Source organism: Aedes aegypti, chromosome 1 (genome assembly GCF_002204515.2).
Source record: "Aedes aegypti strain LVP_AGWG chromosome 1, AaegL5.0 Primary Assembly, whole genome shotgun sequence".
Taxonomy (NCBI): domain Eukaryota; kingdom Metazoa; phylum Arthropoda; class Insecta; order Diptera; family Culicidae; genus Aedes; species Aedes aegypti.
The window spans coordinates 218,101,038-218,121,742 of record NC_035107.1 but is presented as its reverse complement, the minus strand read 5'-3'; the positions used below and the strand labels follow the sequence as shown (position 1 = coordinate 218,121,742).

The window sequence follows — 20,705 nt, the reverse complement described above, 5'->3', positions numbered from 1 at the left end:
TGAAATTTTTACGAAATTCCAAGATTAAATCAATCATTTTAAACATCTTATGTTCAGCAGAGTGGTTAGAGTCCACGACTACAAAACAAAGCCATGCTGAAGGTATCTGGGTTCGATTCCCGGTCGGTCCAGGATCTTTTCGTAATGGAACTTTCCTTGACTACCCTGGGCATAGAGTATCAAAGCTGAAAAGCAGGCTCTGTCCCTGTGAGGACGTTAATGCCAAGAAAAAGAAGAAATAGGATAACTTGTATTTAGATAATTGTCTAGTTTTTTTAAATTGAAGTACTGAAAAAATCTCATTTTAGGCCTACACTGAACAAAAAAAAAGATCCTCCTAATGTTACTCGATTTAAAAAATGGTTAGTTTTTATTTTGATGAAATTTTGCCTTATGTTGACTAAAAATCGTCCATAGATCGCAAGGAGGGTACTTTTGATGAAAAAAAATTCCTAACAAAAACCTTTCTTGTTTTAAATATTTTTTTAGCGTATTATTTAAAAAAAACTATGCAAGTGAAAGTTACAATTACAATTACCTCAGAATTCAATTAAGCTCAATAAGCGATTCAATTTGAATTGATCAGTTTACTTTAAATTATCGTGAATTCCATATCAAATGGGCTCATGACGCCTTCCTCACCACATCATCTTAGGAATTGGCAGCAATCTCTTAGAAAACAAAATATGGGTGTGAGACCTTATCAAACTTATTCCTTTATTGTTTTGTCTAGTATACTTAGGGAAAATATGATAACATGTAAGAAACAAAACTTGATTTTTTCATATTTCATTTTATTATATTTCTTCAATATCAGTATCGGTGAAATTCATTGAATTCTGAAATGATTGTTCCTTTCACTTATTTAGTTATGTTTGAAAATGACAACCTAAAATCTAATTCAAGGCAAGAAAAAGTTTTTGTTAGAAAAACTTGTTTTCTTTAAAAGTGCTCATCCATCTCGCGTTGTATGAATGGTTGGTAGTAAATAAAATAACTTATCTTGATCACCCATATAACACTTTTTTGTAGAAATTGCTATTTTTCAATTATATTACAGTTGACTCTCGATATCCAAAGGATTATCGACGTGGGTACACTGATAGGCAAAATAAAGTGCCCACCTTACCAGTTTTCGAATTTCTCTCATTGATTTGGTTCAAATTTAAGTTAACACGCCTAAATCTTTTGTGATATTTTATTTTTGATGTTCTTTTAAAGTTGCACTTACGAAATTTTGATAAAAAAAAAAGAATTTTACTCAAAGAAAAAGAAAATCAATTTGTATTGAAAAAAAATAGTGACAAAAATTCCTTCCTTATTGGCCCCAGAAAAGATGATTTAAGAAAAATAAAAAGCAATTTGTGTCCTCCTTTGGCCTTAAGGACTTGCTGGAGGCGCTTCGGCATGCTTTTCACCAGGTTTTGTAGGTGTTGTGGATCTAGTTTTCCCAGGCGCGCTCCAAGGCTTCAAAATAATTATTTTTGTTGGTAACACCAGTTTTTTCAACCCTGGTATCGAGAATTGCCCACAAATTCTCGATGGGGTTCAGGTCTGGGCTTTGTGGAGGCCATTCCAGCGGTTTAATCTGACAAGACCGGTAGAAAGACTTGGTCTTCTTTCCAGTATGCTTCGGGTCGTCGTTCTAGAGAAATATGAATTTCTCTTCAAGGCCCGTCTGGATCAGCGAAACCTCCAGATTTTCCCGCAAGATGTTAAATGTAGGAATCTGCTGTCATTATTCCGTCGATTTTCACGAGGCTTCCTACTCCACTCCATGAAAAACACCCCCAGACCATCATGTAGTGTAGTGTTCACTTACGCCCTAATTCTGACTCTGTATTGAATTGTGCAAAAATATTGAAAAACAAAAAAGTTATCGCGATGTGAATATTTTTTTTTGCTGTTAAAAATGATGCTGCTAGTAGAGGGGTTAATATAATACAATACATATTGAGGCACCATACGGTCATCAAAAGTACTTCCGGAATATCCTAGAGCCGATTCCAGGACCCTGGACATCAATCCTATGATTGCAAACCATATCATGTAACACATCAATCTTCAAAATTTTTCACCGGGAGTATAATATGATGCATACTCAATAATTCATTGCAACAATTGGTTCTCAATTCCGGACACAGGCCACCAATCGGGCAATTTATACATCATCGAATGATTTTACTCCAGGGACGGAACAGTATTTCACAGCCAATTTAATGCATCTGCAGCATTAAATACATGTTTACTCAATTTTTTATTGTTTTCTGGTTAAGGCAAACAGAATTTTTTAACGTGGTTTGAAATTTTGTCACACCTCTAAGTTTGAACTCAAATTTTGGTTGTCTTTTGTTCTCCGTGTCCCTTCCGAAATGTCAGATAAGAACAATCCCAGTGTTAAAACTAAAACCCCTGCGACGTTTTTGTTGATTAGGTGTATGACAAACATGATCAAAAGCGTCAAGGTTCATCTTTAAAGTTACTAAAGTAGTAGCAATAACATTTTTTCTCATATCTATATAAATAAAAATGGAATGATGTTTGTATGTCACGAAATAACTTGAGAACGGGTGATTGGACTTACATGATTCTTTCACTGTTGAATTTGTCCAGGAAAACGGGAGTAAACTAATCTGACATTTTCTACACGGGACTTGCATAGTGTTTTTCAACAGCCTACTTGATGGCAAGACGAAGTTTGCCGGGACCACTAGTTATTAAATAAAAATAAGATTTTATTGAACATTTTAGAACCCTTTTTAAGTATTACTTAGTTTTCAACTAGTCCATCAAAAAGCTTTGCCATATATGATGAAGAATAATACATTTTACTATGTTGTTGTTCTCAATTCTCATTCTTCTTTTTTTTTTTTATTGCATATTTGATTCCATGATCGACGGAATCCATGGAGAATTAATGTATTTTGAGACACTGGTGCAAAAAATAACAAAGATATATAAAAAATCAAGCTGTCCGAAACTGAGGGACAGAAGGTGTTTTGCGGTTTCTCGCGCTGAACACAGTTGGCAACACGGGTATCACTACATTACCGATAGGGCCAGGAGGAACTAATAGATACCTGAAGAAAATTTGTTGAACTAATTGTGTATCTTAATCGTAAGTACCGTAATATGGGGGAAAATTGATCATTATTTTACAACTTTTTGTTGTGTTATCCTTCGGAATTCAAATATTGCCAAAAAAAATCGACAAAATCAGTACTCCATTGATCTTAATCAATTAATATAATCGAGTTTTCATGAAATAATATTTAACATATCATAAAAATAGTTTTAACATCAAAAAATTTAAATGACACACTGGGGCGAAATTGATAACCATATAACAAAGCAGGTATAAGAATGAAAAATTTCCCTATCTTCTAAATTTAAGTCTGCTGAATCTGAAAATGATGTCAAAATTCTTATAACTCGAGTATTTGATCATTTTATTGCCAAATTTAACTTGGAAAATTTGCCTTATACGCCTAAATGTAGGCATTTTACCTTGGAATAAGCACATTATTTGAGAATAAACGGTTTTATGAGCAAAAAAACTATACTTGCTGTTGTGATGAATTTGTAGTGAAACATTATAGAACTGTATTGAAGTACAGTCAGAAACACGGGTAATCACAGAATGACTAAATTTTAGTAATTTATGACTATTTTCTATCTGCCTCTCTTTCATTCTGCAGGGAATTTTATTCCTATTTGTCAATTCACCTGGGTTGAAGCATCGCTAAGCTTCAACCCAGTCGAAATGACAGTTAGTGTGGAAGTTCACAGCAGAATGAAAGAGAGGCAGATAGTAAATAGTCATTAATGCATAAACTTTAGTAATTCTGTGACTAATTTTATTTCTGAGTGTAGATTAGGTAAATTTGTTGCTCTGGTAAAGCTGAAGTATAAAACTAGAATGTAAGTAATGTAATTAGTATTTTAAGTATTTTGTAATGTAAATTCATTAATAAATTTTAGCTTTGAAGCTGTGTAACTTGAACACTGCTCTCGAGAAGTTTTAATTCTACCAGAGGTAACGGCTCCCAACACTTGCTATGCTATATGATATCGAAAATAAGCTCAGTAGTTCATACTTAAGGTTATACATATAACGGTTGTTAAGAAAATTTTCCGGTTTGCGGTAGCCGCAGAGTTCTACCGCAGCTGTCAAAGTTCTACCGCAGGCTTCGAAATCATTCCATCATTGAAACAAACAATTCAATCATAGTATGCTTGAAAGAGAAAACGCTATGAAAAATAGTAACAAACAACGATCATCAAGACGGTATCCAAGGTATCATTGAAGCCTACTGATGATTCACCAGTGCAAATCAGTGATGTGACAGCTGCGGTAGCTTTTCGTTGCACCGTAAAACGGAAAGTTTTCCCTAAAATTGCAATATCTCCCCCTACTCCCAGTGAAAAAGTTTGACGACCGATGTGTCGCATGATGTGATTTGTAATCATTAGATTTATGTCCTTTTCCAGGGACTTGGAATCGGCTTTATGATATTCCAGAAGTAGATGACCCTATTTTGAAAGAAATTACTCAATATGCATCATGTAATACTCCCGGTGAAAAATATTCTATATTAATTCGGAACAGGCCAGTCGGAAAGAGTCAGAATGTATTCCAAACACTGTGTATTCTTGTTTGATCCGTGCAAAATAATTATGGAAATGTCTCATAAGGAATGAAGAAAAACTGCTTTGGTTTAGAACATTCGGTGGAACACAAATCTTTCCATTACTTAACACCTCTCAGATAATTTCCCTAACGATTTCCTCAATTCTCTCTTCGACAATGCCTTAGAATGCTGTTGTAAACGATAAACTTATCGACTAATGCCCGCTCGGAAGCGAATACTTTGGTTTTGGTATTGAGCTATCTAAAACTAAAACGGCTGAAATCTTCCTTCTGAAATGCATTTGTTTATCACTCGCAGAAACCGCAACCATCTGGTGTCTCAGTACCGGTAGACTCGGCGATTGTACAGCTTCTGAATCGGGCGGTAGTTGTTCACCATCGGGCCGTTTCTGGTTCGAATCTTTCGGAACTCGCGAATTTCCCGCGGCGTGATAAGCAGGGGTTTGGCTGACACGATCCAGGTTACCGTCTCCAGACATGGTGGCGTTGTCAGACTTCCCTCGTACGAGAAGTATGGCCACTCGACGTCTCCGATCAGGTCGTACAGCGGGAAGGTGTCGATGAATTGGATGGTGAACTCCGATTCGGGGGTAATAATTTCCTGCAGGAAACGAGTCCAAGTGTTGAGGGGTTCATCGTTGACTTCGTACAATTCGTAGAACAGTCCAACCACTGCTAGGCCGTCCACTTCTGAGCGAGCTTCTTCAAATGAGGAGTACAAGGCATTGTAGAAGAGCAGATGCAACTCCATCGGGTACCGATGGAAGTCCAAAACGTGTTCCGATCCAACCGAGCTGTTTGCTCCCCAGTGGAAGTGGAACTGCTCAAAGTAATATTTGGTCTTGAGGGGACCACCTCGAATGTACGGACGTTCTCCATTACGCCAGACGTATGTGAATTTGGCCGAATGGCCATCGTTTTGCAGTCTGATCGATTGTGGAAGGTTGGTTTGACCGATCAGTTGTAACGGTCTCTTATTCCGGACAAACAACGCACTACTCGTATTCAACATGATTGGACTCTGATATTTGCCTCCGCACTGCGGTGCAATCTTGTCCCAGTTGGATGGGCCATTCTTGTCCTTCTCTCTATATGAAAACTCCTCGCCTCCTGCAGCTTCATTACTCCGAGGACGCTCCCGAACTAACGACAGACTGCGCCGAGTGGTGGTCGGTAAATCTCGTGAATAGTCGAAGTAGAAGTCCCTGTTGTAACCGAAACGTCCTCGGCTCGGCGATGGATTGTAGTCGACCTCGGCACTATCGTAGTCTCCGAACAGACCGGCCGCCCGTCGAGTGTCATCGTTCCGGAAGGATATGGCCCGCCTTGGCCGAACCGCTGGGAATTCGGTGTTCCGATGGCTGCTGCGGTGTGCATCGAGCCCTGGGGAAGAAGAATAAAACACTCAATATTACAAGATGAAGGTCATGTTTTCTCTTGAGGGGAGTAATTGAGTGATATTTCAAGCACAAGGCAAAACTGTCCTGGGCGGCCAGAATCGATCATTAGGATTGATCTTTGATTCTGTCATAGGGCATTTCTGGGGTACTATTATAGCATGTCCGAAAGAACTTGGAAGTATCGAAAATTAGAGTTACGGACCCAATGCCTGATAAAGGTGGATGGTTGTAATTGCTATGACCTTGATCATCATGTAAAGAAAAGCAATCAGGCTAATCATTTTCAACCTGTTCTCCAATCGACGTTTTGTAGCTCTGCCTTCTGTACAATTAACAAACTAATTTCCAAAACGTTTTAATTTCTCCGTTGGACAGCGGGACAATGAATCGAATCTAAATCTCAAATCGTTCAAAAGCACAAATCAAGAGAACCAGAAAGCAGTTTCAGCTGTAAACTTAATCGATTGATTACCACCAACGAGTGACCACAACGATATCTTAAGGCTTAACAAACAATTTTTACATGGATTCTATAAGTAATTTCTCAACGATATATTCCAGAGATTCTTACCGGAACTTCTCCGGGATTTCGAAATAAATTCACTCATGAATACCTCATAAAAAGCCGCCAGTGATCCAAAGAATCCAGAGGTTACTCTTGCAGACGCTTCCGAAGATTTACTAAATGATTTCTCAAGTAATTTATCCATTGATTCTACAGTGTGTATTTCAGTAACTGCACCAATTATTACATTTTTTTTTCAGGAATACCAACCGGATTCCTTCAGAAAATCCTCCAGGATATTTTGTTTCGGATTTTATCAACTATTATTTCAACAATTCATATAAAAAAGTTTCCGTGATATCCGTATGGGTTCAGAACTTTCCTCAGAGATTATTGCAATAGTTCTTAGAGTATTTTTTCAATGATTTCATCGGAGATTGTGTGAGAAAGCTTTTTAATGATTTTTAGATATTTTTTACGGATAATTTCTTGGGGATTTTTTTGAGTAATTTCTTAAAGAATCTCTGGAGAAATTGCCTAACGAATTTTTGGAGTAATCTCTTGAGTTATTCCTGAATTCCTAAAATATTGTAGAGTATTCCGGAAGTCAGTAGAAGATACACTGGATGAATGCATAAAGCAAAAACAATTTTTTTTTCTGAAATCACGAAAATCACATGCAAGAAGAATCTCTTAAGAAATTCTCAGAGGAAGCTCTCATAGTGATTTCTCTGAACATCTTTTAAAATACTGACTGGATTTCTGAAGAAATGCGTGAAGAAATCTCTGGAGTAGTTAGGAATCGTTAGAAAACTTCCGGGTCAATTCTTGAGTGTATAATTAACGGAAACTTCGTAAGGATTCCTTACAAGACGAATCTTCGAAAAAATGTAATGTCAAACTTGCATTTATAAATTTGACTTGTCTGAAAACTCTTTATGAAGCACACTTCGAGTAACTCCTCTGCATAGATATTTCTTGAAGTTTATATATGTTTTCAATATTTTTGCTCGTTTCCAACTCAGAACTCGCAATTCTTTATAGGTTTTCCGCTAAACAGCATGAAGATTTATATACAATTCATTTCATCGAAAAGTAAAGGTGATTGACTGATGTATATATCAGTAACAACTTGGATAGTGGCTAACGCTACTTCTACCTATGTTCTTATATCGTGAGCTATTTCTGGATGTTTTTCAATAATTACGTTCCGATTTTGTCACGCTCCAAATTTGTCACGTTCCGATTTCGTCAACAAATTATTGGCGATTAGTGCATCCCTGTCGAAGTTGGTAGTAATAACTTTAAAAGAAACATAAATACAATTAGTTTGTTGATAAGATTTTGGCAATTCAAAGCACAGGAGACCGTAAATATTCATTTCAGTTTGGAAAACTTTCGCAACATAACTCTACATTTAATCGTCAATCAGTAGTGGCCAAAAATGCAAAAAAAAAACCTTGGAAAAGGCTCTCAGTTTATAATTGCGAAAGTGTTTATAAGAACACTAAGCTGAGAAGAAGGCTTATTCTCAGCTGGGATGTAATGCAATAAAGAAGAAGAAGCAAAAGTATTAGGATGAACTGTAGAAAAAGAAGTTGTTTCTTGTTAAATCTTTCTTGAAAAAAAAAAAAACAATGCTCAGCTTGACCTACTTCCTTATAGTTATTTCTACAAATATGACACACCTTATGATGCAAAGGACATTTATGTGATTATCGTTTTAATATTATGTATTACATTTATTGAAATCCTAAACAAGAAAACTAAAACTATTAATGATTTATTACAAAACCATATTGATTGATAGGAGTCTGCAATAAACTTTCGTTACGAACCTATAAGAATGAACAATCAAAATGCTCCTCACAGCTCCTAAGCATCTTTAACCATGCATTTATATGATGAAAAAGTGTAATACCCTGATAAAACTACAATTTTCTTTTAAAATTTGTGAAATATTTTGTCAAAGAAAATTATTCCGTTTTTGTCAACTGAAAAATGCCGAACCTGTCGATAAAAACGGAACATACCTGTACTGGTGTTAGATTTTTAACTTAGAACAGATTATTTCTTCCTTTTTGGCGACTTTTCATGAAAATTTATCGAACACATCTAACAAAAGCGGTTTTTGGCAAAAGCTTCATTTCACCCCTTTTTCTTGTATTTTTATAACAAAGTGTCGAATAGCTTTCAATACTGCCGATGGATTTTCAGCTGAAAACTTGAAATTCCTTTTGTCTGCTGCATACTTTGGATTTGAGACCACGGAAAATGGCTCAACTTATTTCTTATGCCCTATGAAGCGTTATGAAAATCTCAAACATTGTTAGGGAGAATCAAACAATTTTTAATTCAAACCTACAATTCCTTTTGTAAAAAAAATACTATAATCAACTTATGAATAAATCAAACTTGGTGAACCTCGAAAAATGACTAGATTTCTCTTAAATAAGATTTAAAATATTTTCAATGTAGGTGCGCATTGAATTTTTAATTCAAAGCAACCAATTGGAATTGGTAAGAAAATCCAACGATTGTTTGAAATAATCGCAGAAACAATTCCGAAGGAAAACTTATTTTCTAGAAATATCTTTTGAAAAAAAATCAGGTTAAACTTGTAAGGGCTCTTCTTTTTTTGTTTTTTCGTCTCGTCATCGAATCGAAGTGACTAGAAGCTTGTATTAGATTTCAAAATCATTGATTTTCGCTAAAAAAAAATGGGAATTTCGTAGTTTTTCTACCATTTTATACCGCTACTGAATAACTTTAAGGACCTAGGTTTTCTTATGAATAGTTTAGCAGTATGGGATGTTGTAAAACTACTTATTGCTGTTTTCTGTCAAACAATCATCTTCCAGAAGTTTTGGAAATACATATTCAACATCATGACTCAACATGGAATTAATTACAAATTAATTGGAAATTTCCGGGAATCGAACTCAGACAACTTCAGCATGGCTTTGCTTTGTAGCAGCGGATTCTAACCACTAGGCTAAGGAAGGCTACTTTACAAACGAAATCCAATTTCAACTAAGACAGTATCCATTTATTATGTAACGCTAAAATTGAAAATGTTTGACCCCACAAACCAACCCCCCCCCCTCGCTTTTGTATGAAAACGCTAACGCTTTTTGTATGAAAAATTTCAATTTTTGGTATGAGTCGTAACGCTTGAGCCTACTCCCCCCTCCCCCTAGAGCGTTACGTAATTTGTGGATGCCGCCTAAATTAGATTTCGTATGTAGAACTAAATATTTTTTCGTTCAAATGCCACAATAACCTAAACTCTGAACTTGACAAGTTTCACGATGCACAGTACGTTAAAAAAAACTGTCAATATTTGTCATGCTATAACTGTCTTTTACCATGCCATTTAGAAACAACGAAATCTTATTGAATAAATACTGAAATTTGGTTGTTTTTACAAAAGTCGATGTAAATATGCGCAAATGGTACAATTTTCATCATATTTTGATCATTGCATTGTGAACTATAAGGGAACATATTGTTAAGCTCAAAGAAAAAATATATTTTGTAGTTTCTATAAAAAAGCAGTGTGGCACACTTGCCCCAAAATCTGCTATTTTGTTTTTCAATTATATTAGTTTCAGAGTGTATTCAGCTGACAAATAGTATCCCAAGCAGCACACATTGTTACAAGTAAGTAGCAGCAACGACTGCGTAACATGTTCAATAGTAGGAAACATTGTAACATGGAAAGAAACTGCTATGTAATCGAAAAAGCGCAAAAAGTCGATCCTTATGTAACTTGTTGGTCGTTACATAAGTAGTAAGCTACTACTAGCAACGGATATGCATTTTGTAGATTAGCTACGCATGGGTTTTCCTGCGACAAAATAATAGAAACGGCGTTAAACTTATAGTTTCATTCTGACAGTTTTGAAACCGAACAACCACTTGAGAATTGAATGTCAATAAAAGTTATACGTATGATCTTCGAACGCGTAATTATTCACAAGTACATATTAAATTTAACATGCAGATTTAATTTTATGGTGAAATCAATCATTTTACTTGCTCAAAATTGACGCGCTCATGAAATATCTCATAATTTTAAATTGAATTTTCATTATATCTGGAATAATTGTATAATATTCCATTGTAACTGCCATAAAAAATGGAAATTATATATGTTATATGTTGAATTTTATTGTTTGTGATTCCAAAATCACGTATTTTCGTATCCCGCAGTCGGATTTTCTTGATTGCCTATCATAAACCGCCATTTAATTTAATATTGCTGCAGACACACTTCCGAATAACTGTCTGAAGACAGTTTTTTTTGCATGTTTTTATCAAATTTTTATCACATTCCTGAAAATACCTCTATAAATGATTATAATTTTTTAGAAAACAGTTCTAAAGGTGTCTGATTCGACATCATATCATTACGATATTTAACTAACTGAAAAACTTTAACACCTCAGTGCCTAAAATTATTCCAGTTTTAGTTTTTGAACATGGTTGTTTAAAATCTTGGATTTTGTCGATTTAATTTATCTCCGTATCAACAAGAACACTCCAATTTATGCTCTAAATCGTCCGTGCGTGATAAAAAATAGAGTTTGTTTTTCATGCGTAACAAGCTCGATGTTCATTTTGTTCATTTTTTCACCTCTTCCCCTATGACACATAGTAACCAAACAAAAACTTTATGCTGTTACACATATGTGATTTAGCAATCTATATGTAACCTAGTTTGCTATATGTTTCTTTGCAACCACAAATTCAGCTTCAATGTACCTTATTCATTTTGACAGCTCTAGGCTAAGTTACATACGAGGCAAAATGCAACACCTATGTAATGTAAACAAAGCGTAAGTTACAATGTGATAGCCTAGTAACCAAAATCGAAAATCGTCAATAAGAAATGCTACAAATTATGTTAAATGCAACGGCAATATAATTTGTTTTATTTTTCTGAAATATTGTTACCGGTGCTACTTGGGATCTATGTTAATGGATCTTAACGAATTCTACCGATGCTGAAAGTGAATTTAAATGAACAATCGATGAGCTGAGTCATTCGTACTCTAGACATTAACTGACATAGTTTAATATTTAAACACATATAAAAAAACTTTTTCTGAGAGAATGTTTTGGGAAAAAAATAAATTAAATTCTTCAAAGTATTCTATTCGTTAATGTTTATCTAATAATCATTGGATTCAAAGTATTCTATTCGATAATATAATGATAATTATTGGATGAGATCATAGAGAAATTCATAAAGAGTTCTTCAGAGTTTGAGAAATTTCTGCAGAAATTCTTAATTAATCCCGGAAAATATATCGGAAAGAATCTCTGGATCGGTTTTGCAAAATATTCTTGAATATTTTATTGTAGATTTCTAGGAATTTCTGGAGTAACTGATAGAGATATCTTCGAAAAAAATAACCGCTTAGGTTTTTAATAATCAATATCTAAAATTAATGGAAAAATTACTATAATCCAGGAAAAAAACATTTAAGACTTCCTTGGAAGCGCTGAATTTCTCTAAGTAATATATATAAAAAATTCTAGAGTTATCATTAGAGGAAACCCTGATTGAAATTTTGAAACGGTCCTACTTACTTATACTGATCGTGAAGAAAGGTTAAAAAAATATAATTTAGATTTTCTGTACACATTTTTTTACCAAACTCTCTGAAATCCAATGGTTTTTAAACATCTTTACTAGTTTTTAATCAAAGCAAATATTCATAGCAGTCCCAAACAGGCCCAGATTTGGGGGGGTGCCGAGGGGGCAAATGCCCCGGGCCCCCCGATTGACCATTTTTGCATGTGTATATCGTGTGGCAGGTACGAAGATACTCTATGCCCTGGGAATCGAAAAAATCTCCTTTACGAAAAGATCTTCGACCAGCGGGATTCGAACCCACGACCCTCAGTATGGTTATGCTGAATAGCTGCGCGTTTACCGCTACGGCTATCTGGGCCCCTATCTGCGCGTTTACCGCTACGGATCCTGTCCCCTTCAAATAACATTTTCAACTGAAATATTTTTAATCTTATCATCTATTATGTACGACTTTCTGAGTATATTATAGAGAGGATTTATTTTACGCAACAGTCACGATGTAGTATTACATTTCTTTTGAGTTTTCCGGATATTTTATTTTCATAATACTAAAATTTCTATGCTTAGCGTTTCTCGCTCATTTTATACCAAGGGCCCCCGTCAAGGGATCTGACCCGGGCCCCCCGAAGGCCAAATCCGGCACTGGTCCCAAATGCTCACAAATTATTTAAATGGTACAAGTGCTTATGTTTCAAGTTCTCATTGTGCCAGCTCATAAAATATTAAAAAATCTGCATAACAGAAGTATATACTAGGATGGTACAAAAAATCGTTTTTGCTCAACACCGCGTATTCGATTCGAGATTAAATTCTGAGTGTTCTCTCTAAATTTGAGCTCATTTGGATAAAAATTGAGACTGCACAAGCTTTTCAAAGTTTGTATGGGAATTACTTTGGGAAAAGTATGCTATTCATTCCATCGGTCATAGTGTTTGCCCATGTGCTCTTGCTGATACCGTTAGGTACATTCGTCAGCTACCACTTTGCCGAAGACCGTTTTTAAATCTGTCGCCTTAGTAATTAGTTATTGATTTATGCAAATCTTTGGCTGTAATAATTGAGCTGTTTTGCAGGCATCACTGGATATGTGCAATGAAACATAGTTGCCAGATGTAGCAATGTTGCCTGTTCAGAAGATAAATGAGCACTATTGAAGAATTTCGAATAGGATATAAATCAATAACTAATTACTGAGACGTCCGATTTGAATACGGTCTTCAGCAAAGTTGTAGCTATGTATCTAACAGTATCAACGTAGCTCTAACTCTTATGAGCACATGGGCACACACTACGACCGGTTGTATGAATCGCACGCTTTCCCATAGTAATTTTCATACAAACTTTGAAGGGCTTGTGCAGTCTCAGTTTTCATCCAAATAAGCTCAAATTTTTGGAGGAAGCCAAGAATTTGATCTAAGGAAGAATTTGTAAGGTTTTCTTGTATGAAATGTCTGATTTTAATACAAATACTGTACAGTTCTTTATATGCAACATTTAGAAGGATTTCATGTTTAATGGGTTCAAAATCTTGCAGTCACTGTTTAAATTTCACCATCGATTTTCTCCGAGCATGACTCTCGTTACATAGTATTTTCAAATGTGGGTCCAGAATTTTCCTTTCCTGAACGAAAGTTGAGAACAACTTATGTTTAATCCACGTATTTATAATGTTGACCTACAAAAATAACACTTAAATTTACTTAATCAATAATAGAGACGAATGCCCCTTCTGGGTAAAATCTCTCTAAACAAAAAACAAAAAAAATCAATAATACTTACTCTGACACGATACCCATGGCAGGATCACCAGTGTATTCAGCAGTACCCATTGTCGTTGCAGTTTGGCAATCTTCATCTCTAGAAAATCAAACATAATAGCAAAAACACCTTCTTAGTTATTTGTCACTAGATGAAAACTGTTCACACTAATAATCAGCTCTTTCTTCTTTTTTCTCGTTGAGCTACACGCGACTGAGTTTACACAAATTGCGATTTTCCCACCCAGCTTATGGGCAGTTGTACACACAAACGATACCTTCTGGTCAACAAGTGCAACTGATCAAATCCACACAACTTCCGCTACCATCGACCGCTAATCAACGATAAACGGTTACATCAATAAGCATGCTTATTAACTTAACAAAAAATGGCAAATATGGACCATGTATTATGCGATATAAAAATGTAAAACACCAACTCATACCAAGACTTTAACCGTGGGCTTTACGAGCTTCGCTCCGCTCCCACAATGTATGTAAAAAAACCGGCGGTCGCAATGAAAACATCACTCGTATGTACCTAATCAAAATAACGATCATCAACGATGGTCCGACAAGAGTGACCATCATCCAACGTTCGTGGCTTCTAACCAGTGGAGGTAGGATTCAACATTTTCACGGTACATCGAGCAAGATCGCGGTGCCCTGAAGGGTTTTCCGATAAGGCCGCTAATAAGACTTCGTGGCACACGAACAGTAGGTTGGCGTCGGCGGCATGTCAAGTATAAGTTGTTTACACGCGCCTCCACGATAAGCTCCTCCACCACTCTGCACTATTACAGGCCCTCGGGACGCCGCCAAGTTCACGGTCGTAATTGAATGCGAGCGAGGGAGCAGGTTCTTGGTAGGCCACGATTATCACCATTACCACCGATAGGTACTGCATTCCACACCGAACCATAATTTTCTGGGCTACTTGGATTCGGAGTCACTTTTCCACACTCACATATGGGAACCACAAGCAATCATTCGGCAAGTCACGATCTCAACCAAGCCTACTTGACTTGTATATCCGAAACGTTATCACGGTAGTAAAAGCATCGATCGAACTACACTAGATTGAAATTACCTTCTGGTCAGGACAACATTCGAATCGCAACGAACATTAGGAATTGGCAATAACTACGACTAGAATAGAGCCCACGAATGACGGTCGAGCGGAGGCAAAGTCAAGGTCACTAACTGCACTGCTAAAGTACTCAACACTCACTGAGGGCACCGTTTCGATGGCAGAGCGGTAGGTAAGTGCGAAGCGGTGCCCCTTCCCCTCTACTTTGCTAGTAGAAAAAGCCACAGGCAAGCTCAAACGGGCTTTTGTTATGGTAGACCAGTGGTTTTCAACCGTGGGGAATTCTCCCTGAGGAGGAATTTTGTTCTCCTAGGGGGGAACGATGTCCTCCTAACCTCACCAGAATCACGTAACAAGATTATAACACATTGCTATCAACAGTAGTAAAAAATAACAGGCGTTGATTTAGTTTCTTTTAATCAAGGTGGATTTGCTCTGAACCTGTAATATTGTTGTACCACTTTTATACTAACATTTGTTATTTTTTTGTCATTGCAACAAATACACAATTTACAATGATTTTGTTATAGAATTTGTTATATTTTATTTTATTTGGTCTATCGGTCTATCTATCAATCGAGTACTATCGACGGTACTCTTTTTTATAAAAGAAATCATATCAGAGAAATACATTCTGTTATACTAGTGTTTCTACACAGTACATGGATGAGTTGGCTCACCTTTTTGACTCATTGTCTCGTATTTCCACAGTTTACTCACAAACGAAAATAATTTCTTATTAGTCTTGTAAAACTGTAGCAATTCATTCTAACGTAAACAGTAACATTCGGGTTTCACGAGTTTTTGACAGGTTTTGCGGCTGAATCATTTTTTACCGATTGAGTTGATTAAGTGATTTTGCATCAAAATCTCAAGCGTTAGATTTACGAAGCAGATCTCTAATGAGTTTGCTCTCACGGGAGAGCATATTGATTGAGATTTAAGTGTGAGTCTATCAACACTGGCCCTGGTATCATTTTTTATATCACCATTCATACAGTTAGTAGTTGATATAACAAAAGTTGTAACGAAATTTCCACCAAATAAAACTAAAATTTAACTAATCCTATTATGATTTTAACAAAATCATTACAGAGTTTGTTTCAAAGACAAAATAACAAAATAATTGCAAAATATGATTATTTCTAGATTTCATATGTCTTGTCATGTGATTCTGATAAGGTTCACCTAAATTAATTTTCAACTGAATCCATGGTGAAATATAGAGCTGCACCAACATATTAAACCAACTTCACCCTTAGGGGATCTGTTAAGTTTACTAAAATCTGGTTAAAATCACTGAATCACTTAGCAGTTTGCGATAAGAACGTCACGAAGTTTTTAAACAATTACACAGCGTAACAAAAAAGGCATTTTAGTAGTCTCAAATTATGTGTCTCTAGTAGATTTGGGGTTGCAGAATCTGATGCAGATCTCAGAAATGTTCCAGTACGTTACATTTTTTCAGCTACAGGTTGCTAAAGTTATATAAAACACTGTTTTTATTGATGTTTACATGAAATTTAAAGTATCATTTATCGTACTTTTTAATGATCTTATACACCAAGCATACCAAATAGGACTTCATCTTTCATTTCAGATATAATTTGAATTGAGATACACGTTTAAATACAATAAATAATTTTTCGTTTACAATACAATACTTTTCTAAACCATAAAAATTACCTTTTGGTATCTCAAATATTATGAACTTTATTGACAAGAATTTTTTAACTCATGAAATCTGAATTCTGAGGCAAATTAATCAAATGAATTGCCATATAAGCTGGTAAACTTGCATGCAAGATTACTGAAATAGTCAAATTCTGCTTTTTTAACAAGCAATAGGGTGCCGGTACCAATGGTTGTAATGTACCAGTAGATTGGACTATTGAATAAAACGTATATTTTTCGAAAAAAACTGACATGCGCTATTTTTGGTGGATATATCAACTCTAGTTTAGTCGATTTGCCAAATTTCAGCTTTTTATTTGATCAAAAAGTCATATAAATAATTGAGTTAACGCAAAAAAAATTGCTCCCTTGCACCAGTAGTTGCTGTCGTGTTCCAGTAGTGGATCAACGGATGGAAGCAGTTTTCAAAATCGATGTATAAAAATGAAGAAAAGCCCTTTATGCTTCATTCGAAAGATATTAGTTGCTAGGGAAAAATGTTAAACCTATGTAAAAATTTACCATTTTGTTTAAAATTCCTTGTATCATTCCCGAACGTCTACTACTGGAGCACTAGCGCAACAACTGGAACACGTGTACCAATAGTGGCTCAAGCGATTTTATGTTAAAAAATTAGTTTTATCACGCTTTTCATATTTTTCCCATATAGTAGAGGTTGAAATCTTTCTGTTGACGCCAAAAGATCTCTGTAAAGGTTTTTCGTTAGTTCGTTATGATGTTTCATAGCTTATGTAGTCCACTAATGGCACCGGCACCCTACCATAAGACAACGCTTTTCAAACTCATTTTTTATTAGTGCTAAAGCTGTTTATTTCATCTGTTTCGCAAGGCTTCAAACTAGTAAATAACATCAACAAGTCCTGCTTGAGTTTTAGAAACGCGGTTAAAATCTGTTTTTATCCATGCTGTTGACTAGCGATGGGCGACTCACTCACGAATCATTCAAAAGAGTCGACTCTCGAAAATGAGTAAACGAATCATGATTCTCTTAATGATTTAGACAAATTAATTAATGATTTCAAAAGAGTCATGATTCATTAGCACTGCAGTTATTGGAAGGTCAGCTCAAAAATTACCTTGGAAAGTTTTTTTTTTCAATTACACTTAACATAGTCAAGTACACCAGACATATATAAGTAATTGAAGTATTTAGTTATATGAAGTGTGTTCTCATTTAAAAATTGTCATATTCCAGGTTCATAAATCTGAATGCATGATTTTTTTTCAATGAGTCACTGAATCGATCAACAGAGTCGATTCACTTTTGTGAGTGAGTTACTTACGACTCTCTCCAAAATTTCGATAATTTTGCCCATCTCTACTGTTGACATAATGCGTCCATAATTGGTACATCTACCCTATATTAAGTTAATGTTGAGCAGTCCATGAACATTTCTAGCAGGCAATTATGGCACTTCAAGAACTTTGTTATGAGGAACTCGTGGTAAAATCATAAAACAAATTCTTTTGTAATTTTTTGACAAAATTTTGGAATAAATTTCCCAAGAATTTGTTAAAAAATGTATAAGGGAATTTATAAAGAACAATCTTGGGGGATTTTTCATGGAAAAGTTTCTGGACGAATACGTGATAAGATTATCGGCAGTTTTGTATGAGAGTTCTCTGGAGGTTCTGGGGCTGATCCGTTTTTTTAGGCGAATCCCTAAATAATATTCTTCTTTCTGGCGTTACGTCCTAACTGGGACAAAGCCTGCCTCTCAGATTAGTGTTCTTATGAGCACTTGCACAGTTTTCTTTGCCGATTGACCATTCTTGCATGTATACATCGTGTGGCAGGTACGAAGACACTCTATGCCCTGGGAATCGAGAAAATTTCCTTTACGAAAAGATCCTCGACCAGCGGGATTCAAACCCACGACCCTCAGCATGGTCATGCTGAATAGCTGCGCGTTTACCGCTACGGCTATCTGAGCCCCCAATCCCTAAATATATTTTTGTAGTAAAAAAAAAACGTGAAATTATCTCTAGACGAATACTTCAAGAATTACTTGGAGAACACACTGAAAAAAGTCTAAGAGATCTTTCTTAAGAAATTTAAGATTTCGTTCCACATAGAATCCTTGAAGAAACGCAGGAGAAGGTTGTTTTTCAGGTTTTTAGACGAATACCTGTACAATTTTTTTAAATGATTTCTAGAGCATTTCAGTAATTATGACTGAATTGTTATTTAAAAAGACCACAAAAAAACATTGAAAATGGATGTAATAATTTATGAATCTCTAGATTCCGGAAAAAATTAAGTATCCTAGGTAGAATGGTTTAAAGAATTCGTAGTTGAATCCTGGAGAAATTACTTGGTGAAATTGTTGATCAAATGCACAGAAGAATTCATAGAATTAAAAAAATGACTATTGGAGAAATTCCAAATACATGAATTTTAATTACCTAGAATCCATAATTCCTTGGAAGCAGTTCTTGGACATATTCTGAAGAATTTCTTAGATAAATATTTGAACCATTTCTTGGTGGAATTAGATGAAAATTTTCTAATGGAATTCCTCAATGAACCCTTAAGGCGGGAATCCGTTAAGTCAATACTGATCAAATGTTCCTAGAAACTCTTGGAGGAATCTTTGAAATCATTTATGGTGGAATCCCTGGAATCATTCCTGAAGAAAATCTCAGAAGTTTTTATATATGAATATCAAGAGGGTTTAGATGAATCCGTTGAAAAAATATATATTGTAGAAATCTTTGGAGGCATTCTCGGAATTATTCTTGTTGAATTGCGTGAAGAAATTCCAGGCAAAACATCAAATTCTTGGAGGCATCATTTGAAGTACATATGTAGAAATTTCTAAATCAATAGCCAAATATTTTTTAAGCATTTTTTGAGAACATTATATTATCAGATTATCAAATATACGTTAAATGGATCGGCGATGGCAACGTGACTCGGTGAATAACAAGTCTAATTTGAGTTTGATCTAGTCTTTTTGAACGCAAAGTCAAAATCACTTATTTTTAAAGTTTTCATAAAAAATGAAGTAAGTAGCTAGCTTGATTCCAGCGGGAGCATAAATGCAATTAAAATAAAGAAGAATGATGTATACAAATGTACAGTAATGCCAAAATGTTGGTTTTAATATTGAGCTTAAAGCTCATTCGATATCGATTTGTAACTGTATTCAGTGATAGTAAACTGCATGCTCTGATTTAGTATCGGTTGGTGTTTTAATCTTGAAGAATTTTTATTATACATAGTTGTAAAATCATGATTTTAATAAAAATGGGAAAAATAAATAGGAGTCAAAAAAAGTAACGTTATATCGAGGTTAGAGTAACGTTATATCGAGTTACGTTATAAAGAGGTTACGTTGAATTATAGCTCTCTTGACAGATTATACAGGTGCCTACGGTAATGATCAACTTGTCTCCACTTAAACATTACCAAAAGAACATTGCAGTTCAAACATTTACTTTTTTGTATAAGATTTGACCATTTATTTATACTTGTTTTCAATTATGAATTGTGGTTTACGGCTAACCAGCCGAGTGGAAGTTTAACAACTATCGAAAAGCTAAAGATTACATATACTTTGCAATTGAATCAATTTGTCCATTTAATTCAATTGCAAAGTATATGTAATGTTTAGCTTCTCGGCATTTATTTATTTCATTTGCGTAAACAATTTTACCCATACTATTTTTGACCGTATAGTTATAGAACACTTTTGTATAGAAAATCAGGAGCTTAAATTTAATCATTTTTTTTTTAAATACTTCAAGCATTTAGAGTGCGATTTAGAGGGCGATTTAAAATTAAAAATGTTTGAAAATTAAATCTCCCAGATCCTCCCTACCATCCTTACCATAAAAATAGAGTTCCGTGAAATTTTTAACTTTTCCGGTAGTAATTTGAAGGTGGCCCAAAGACAATGTAGGTTTATATGGAAATTACTATGGAGAAATGTTTCAAACACAAAAGTACTGTCATGTTAGTACAAACTTATCATCCTATAGTCAAAACTTTGCTTAAGT

At 35.1% G+C, this 20,705-nt stretch overlaps 1 protein-coding gene across 2 annotated transcripts in view; it reads right to left on the bottom strand.

The window, feature by feature from the left end:
• Nucleotides 1–4,630: 4,630 nt before the first annotated feature.
• Nucleotides 4,631–20,705, bottom strand: part of LOC5574053 (carbonic anhydrase 2) — a 32,349-nt gene continuing 16,274 nt past the window's right edge. Inside the window, exons 1-3 of one of the 2 annotated variants that reach the window (XM_001654982.2) lie at nt 15,009–15,187; nt 13,941–14,018; nt 4,631–6,034 (exon numbers count right to left, since the gene is read on the bottom strand). In XM_001654982.2, coding sequence (XP_001655032.2) covers nt 4,971–6,034; nt 13,941–14,016 — 1,140 coding nt within the window. In that variant the 5' untranslated portion in view covers nt 14,017–14,018; nt 15,009–15,187 and the 3' untranslated portion in view covers nt 4,631–4,970. Of the gene's footprint in view, nt 6,035–13,940; nt 14,019–15,008; nt 15,188–20,705 lie in introns of those variants that run through there. The other variant, XM_001654981.2, reaches the window with a different exon arrangement.